Source organism: Trachinotus anak, unplaced genomic scaffold, assembly GCF_046630095.1.
Source record: "Trachinotus anak isolate AG129_WGS33_773 ecotype Australia unplaced genomic scaffold, CSIRO_AGI_Tana_v1 ptg000007l, whole genome shotgun sequence".
NCBI classification, from domain to species: Eukaryota; Metazoa; Chordata; class Actinopteri; order Carangiformes; family Carangidae; genus Trachinotus; species Trachinotus anak.
In genome coordinates, this window is record NW_027273858.1 from 22,231,501 (window position 1) to 22,237,500 (window position 6,000).

General features: G+C 46.2%; 1 protein-coding gene across 2 annotated transcripts in view; it reads left to right on the top strand.

Annotated features, from left to right (window-relative positions):
• Positions 1-6,000, top strand: part of bcl11aa (BCL11 transcription factor A a) — a 57,052-nt gene that overhangs the window by 797 nt on the left and 50,255 nt on the right. Inside the window, exon 2 of one of the 2 annotated variants that reach the window (XM_071481463.1) lies at positions 3,602-4,057. In XM_071481463.1, the coding sequence (XP_071337564.1) occupies positions 3,602-4,057 (456 nt within the window). The remainder of the gene's footprint in view (positions 1-3,601; positions 4,058-6,000) is intronic. The other variant, XM_071481465.1, reaches the window with a different exon arrangement.

Below are 6,000 nucleotides of genomic sequence, written 5' to 3' on the forward strand. Positions count from 1 at the left end.
CAGGCAGGTTTCATCTGCTCTCTCGTTTTATTTTTGGATTATTTTTCAGAAAAAAAACAAAAAAACTTGGAGGTGGATGTTTGGATCGAGGGGGGAAAAAAATCTCGTGCCCGAGTGTTTACAACTGCCTCCCTCTATCAGCAGCTCGGCGGCACAGACAACACAAATCGATTCATTTTTACACACTTTTTAAAAACCCGAATACCTCTTATGTAAAAGCAGTTTATTGATGTTTAGTTTCGATGAGATGCTTTCTTCCTGAAACAGGCAGCAGAGTCTGTGCAGCTCAGAGTTAGAGACCAGAAACACAACAACAGGACAGCAGCACATCTAGTCCTGCTGTCGGTTATTTATTTTTTTTCTAATGCAGCCAAATTCGGACAACAAATAATCCAACTTAAGCTTCCATTGGCTTCATGTACAGTTAAGGTAAGACACAAATATCAGGTAATCTGTGGGCTGCAGCTGCAGCGTGTGAGGAAAAGCGAACGGGTTCCAACAATGTTTAGTGGAGATCCGTCTTTACGCACAGAGGGTATTTATCACGACCAGGGTTTAGTTTTTTTTTTTTAAGTTAACTGGATTTTATTCAGACGCACAAGTCGAGAGCAGATGAGTGTGTTGGGAAACTGCGGGGCTCGCTGCCAGAAGTAGCGTTCATCACCACACCATGTGCCATACTGTGCGCCACCTCGGAGTGTTTCAGCGGCTCTCACAGTGGCTACACCGCGTAAAACAGGAAGATATTTGGGCATGTTTACGCATCGTTGCTTGACTGTGTGTCGATATGTTGACTATAGCTGTCGCCTGTGTTTGGTTTGGAGAGAGAGAAAGAGTGTGTGTGTGTGTGTGTGTGTGCGTGCTGGGTGACAGCGCAGTCACCATGGCCCTGCGCCGTCGCTAGGAGGCAGAGCGCGATCAGAAAATCCAGCGCTGAACTTGAACCTGATCAGTTTCACCGCAAACCCCCTATACCTACACCGGCTACTATTTTGCGATCTCTTTAGAATAAAGGGAGAGTATACAAGACACAAGACGTGGAGAAAGGAAGGGAGGGGGGGGGGTTTGTGTGTGTGTGTGTGTGTGTGTGTGTGTGTGTGTGTGTGTGTAGCCTATGTACAGTTCCTCTTTATCACCTCAAACCCACTTTCTCTCTCTGTATCTCCCTTTTTTTGTTCATCACGTTCTACTTATACCGGCTGCAATCAGCATATGCAGCTACACTGTAATATGCCTGCAGACCTCGCCTTTTACCCCCCACCCTCCCCAGACCTTACACACACCGCACACACCACACACACACATTTTTATTTTGCATATAGATTCACATTTGTAACAGTGCAGCTCAGATTTCGGCCTCTCGCTGTCAAGCACACATCGAACCCGGATTATTTCTTCCTCTTTTTAACACCTGCGCTTTCATTCTCTACCTGTCTTACAATTCTACATTTATATGATTTTATTTCACATGTTCTACATTTGCAGTGTTTGCTTTCTCACAACATGATCTGGATGAATTGAAGTTGTAAAACAGTGTTTTTTCAACTCTACACTTATTCCTCCAGATTCAATTCTATTACTGGTAATTTCCATATTTTGCAAAGATTTATTTTTATTTAACTAAGTTTATTTGGAGCAGTGACCCCTCAGTCAAACTGCTGAGTTTGTCTAGTTGTTCTTGTTTTATTGCTCCAACAGACAGGTGGAACTTTTAACACACAGTTTGGTAAAAGGGTTTTTAATTGAGAGCACATTTATACTTTCATTTTTCCTTCTTCAGGAAATATGATAGTGTTGCTTTGATATGTGAATCCATTATGTCACCTATAGCTGCACTGCCCTGCAAATAGATTCAAATAAAGGATTTATATGTGTTCCTAATTTTTTTTTTAAATGAACCCTGTGCATGAAGACGTGATTTCTCACCCTCCCACCTCATGCTCCATTAAACCTAAAAAAAATGTTTTTTGAAACCACTGGATATCCACACTTGAGTTCAACTTTAGAAGTGAGGGGTTTATGCAGCTTACATTAATTGTATTTATTTATTTTTTGCTGTATTATCCTGTGACTTTAATGCCCCATGTGTGGCATTGTGTTGACCTGAAGTTAAATCAAAGAGGAGGAGGGAAGGGAGGGTGAGGAAGAGATTGGGGGTGTGTGTATGTGTGTGTGTGTGTGTGTGTGTGTGTGTATATGTGGTGGGGGGGTGGGGGTGGGGGTGTGTGTGTGGGGGGGGGGGTGTTGGTGCAAGCCAGGAATTTATCATGTTATCTCCATGTCCCAGTTTGTGCACAGATGTTGCGCAGGATTGCGGTGTTCAAATGATATTTCCTTGAGGGGATGTACTCCAAATTCAGACCCTGTCTCTCCCTCTCTCTCCCTCTCTCTCTCTCTCTGACACACACACACACACACACAGACTCTTGTACATTCCCATACACACTTTGTTACACATGCATGCACAAGAACCCTATCCCTTTTTATCAGACAAAATCTGTACCAATCACCCAGACAGTGAAAATTAAAATCTATTTTTTGATTCTCAGTGGTTTTAAGTTCATTAAAATGTGAAATTGGCTGCTGAGTAAAGAAGGTCAACATGCATTAGGCGGCTAGCACAGAGTCAGACTCTTCACCTTGGACTGGAAGATTTTCTTTAAAAGAGGGACAGTGAATTATGTTCTCCCGTTTCACTCCTCTAATTCGGCGGGCCACTGTGTTCACACTCATCTCCCTCCACTGAGCTCCACAAAAGGCTTCTTAAAAAAAAAAAAAAAAGTAGTCAAGAGTTAATCCGGCCTCAGAGGGGTGAGGAATCGGGTTGAACGGCTCATTTTGGGGGTGATTTCCTGCTGCACAAGCAGCTGGTATCTAAGAACTGTAAGTCAGGCGCTTGTAACGGAGAGCGAGGGGAGAGTTTTTCTTCTCCCTGACACACGCTCTTGGTGCCGCCTGCCTCTCCCTTCCCCTCTCCCCCGGCACGCACGCTGTGGTGCTGGACGTGTTTGTGACAGTTCTCCCTGCTGCTGATTACAGGATTGAACCCTGTACAAACAAGGTTAGCGAAGTGAAACTCATCCATATATTTAGTTTTTGGTGAACGCTGCGTGTAACCATCATTTTCCAAGTTCCCCCTGTCATTGGCTATGAAATTGTTATCTTTGAGGAATCTGATTTGAGATTTCAGGACATTATTTCCCACCATTTATTCTTATGATGTGTGATCCAGATCAGCTTGCATTGTAATCATTTTTTCTGCATTACATGCATTTCTATCATTACAAGGCACATTTTCTCACCCCCTTATTGTGTGCACCACATGGCAGGCTTTTGTTTAGCTCAGCCTCTGTAACTCTGATCCTCTCTGTGACAGCACCAGACCAGAGGGTTTGTGGACTCCTCCTTGTCATCAATTCACACAAATACTTGTATCAATAGGTTTGAATTACAAGAGAGAAAAAGAAAAATATAAATGTGGTTGTGGCTTTTCTGCTCAGAGTAAGTGTCACCTTCTAATTTACTCTCCCTCTTTCCTCCCACCCTCCCATCTTCTTCTCGCTCTTCCTCCCCTGCGTGTTCCCCCCCTCTGCCTCGCCAGCAGCCGAGCCCCTCTCCACGGCCGTCGTCTCGTCGGAGGAGCTGTCGGAGCGCTGCTCGGAGCACTCGGAGGAGAGTGGCAGCCTCAACGGGCACCACCCGGGCTCGACCACCGTGGGCCGGCTGGCCCGGCTGGGTCACGACGCCCACCCCTCTCTGGAGCAGGACCTCTTGACCTGCGGCCAGTGCCAGGCCACCTTCCCCCTGGCGGACATCCTGCTCTTCATTGAGCACAAGAGAAAGAGATGCCATGGGCCTCCGTGCCTGGCTGTGGGCCGGGGGCTGGACAAGCCCCCCTCGCCCTCCCCTGGCCTGGCCCTCACCCCGTCCCCTGCCCTGGGGCCCCTGCGCAGTCGGAGGCCTGTGGAAGTGGGCGTCCAGGCCACGCTGGCAGACGACGACGATGACCGGCTCTCATCGCCCCGGGGGATTTGCCCCAAACAGGAGCCCCTCCCAGGTAATCACACGGCTTTCACACCAACCAACATAACACACGTCACCTTCCGCTGGATTTCCACCACAGCTGCTGCAGAGCTCGGAACTTAAACAAAGAAGCAGCAGCTGTCAGATCATCTCCCTGAGATGTGTATCTGCTTGTGTGTCGTGCGTTCAGATTAAGATCTGACACAACAAAGAAAACAGAGGATGAGTAGCTCACTCTTTCCTCTAAACAGCTCCTGAAACCTCACGTGTCGAGGTTTAAATGTCCAGATTCTATTTTTCTCATCAGCACGTTGTGATTTTGGTGGTGTGTATTTATGTATTACCCTGGATGGCTCAAGGTTTGTGGGTGTGTGTGTGTGTGTTGTCTGTACTGTGAGGTCTTGTTTTTGTATCACCAGCCTCTGACTTCTCCACCATTCCTCCAAACCTTGTGGGGACTGTAGTGGTCCGAGCACGAGGATTTTTTTTTTTTTTTGGGAAGGGTGTGTGTGTGGGGGGGGGGACTCATGCCAGTCCTGGTTATGGCAGGAAATCTGATTGGCTGAGATTTGCGTAGGGGTGGGTGTTGTCAGACAAACAACAACAGAGAGACGTCACAGGTGGGGAGGAAACCCACGAGAAAACGCCTCTGTTCTCTTTCACAGATGACACAAAAGAACAAATACTGGTTTGATTTAGGATGGTTTTCTCTCTCTGTCTGTGTGTGTGTGTGTGCGTGTATTGTCTTTTGTTCGTACCAACTAGTGTAGAGGGGAGTGTGTGTCTGTGTGTGAGACAGAGCGTAAGACAATGTAATGGATCTTATCATCCCAAGTCTGACCAGCTGTCTGTCCACTGATCCACTGAATTCAATGCAGAAATGTGTGTGAGGGAATCTGTGTGTGTGTGTGTGTGTGTGTGTGTGTTTTCCCAGTTTGCCCATTTTGCCCATTTTGACCGTGGTGGCCAAATCCCACAGGCAAAGAGACATGGGTGACCTTGACTTTGTGGTACCACTGGTCAGTGTATTAGTGCACTTTTGAGATGTTTGTGTGTTTTGCATGTGTGTGTGTGTGTGTGTGTGTGTGTGTGTGTGTGCCAAGGGGGATCATTGGTTGAATTGGCTGCAGTGTTGTGTATGACTTTCAGTCTGGGGAGTAACTGCAGCCTCTTTCTGGGATTGGGTGCACAGAATGTGCGTTTTTGCAAAACATATATGTGTGTGTGTGTGTGTGTGTGTGTTTGTGTGTCTGTGTGTGCGCCTCTCCCTCATGTGGCCCTAGCAGATGTGTCCTGCTCTCAGTGTGGTTTCTCCCCTTCTACTGCCACATCTTACCCGAATAAATGCAGCCCAGCTCTCCGTCTCTTTCATTCTCTTCCCTCTGAGTTTTTCACCTTCGTACCAAACTTCACAGAGCAAACACACGATTTTACCTCCAGTTTTATTTCCCCTTCTCCGTCTCCTTTTCCCAGTGCAGGAATCAAATGAGAAGCGAGAGGCAAGAGGGAGACGCCAGTTTTAGTTTTGCTCATAGAGGGAAAGTCGTTTATTTAAAGCGTCTTAACACCACTAATTATTTGTTGCAGTGCCATTCTTTTTTCTTCCTTGTGAATTTTAATTAGCAGTAGTTTTTAGTGGCGGGCTGCCTGTACTAAATTAGCTGTTACAGAGAGAGCGACAGAGAGAGAGAGAGAGAGAGAAAGAAGGAGAGAGAGAGAGGGGGAGGAAAAAAGGGGGTGAAGATGAAATAGAGCAGCAGAAACACACAAGCAAAATACACTATTTATCACTTTGCTGGTTGAACGCAGCTCAGGAATCCTAAATGTTGTAGTTTGTTTTCCGTTTTGTCATTTCTCTGTTTGTGTGTATGTGTGAGAGGAAATAAGCTGCTGAAGGCGTCGCTGATCATTTCTGGTAACTGATTTCACTTCTCACTATTACACTATTACTATTATAGGAAGTTAAGATGAGGAAAA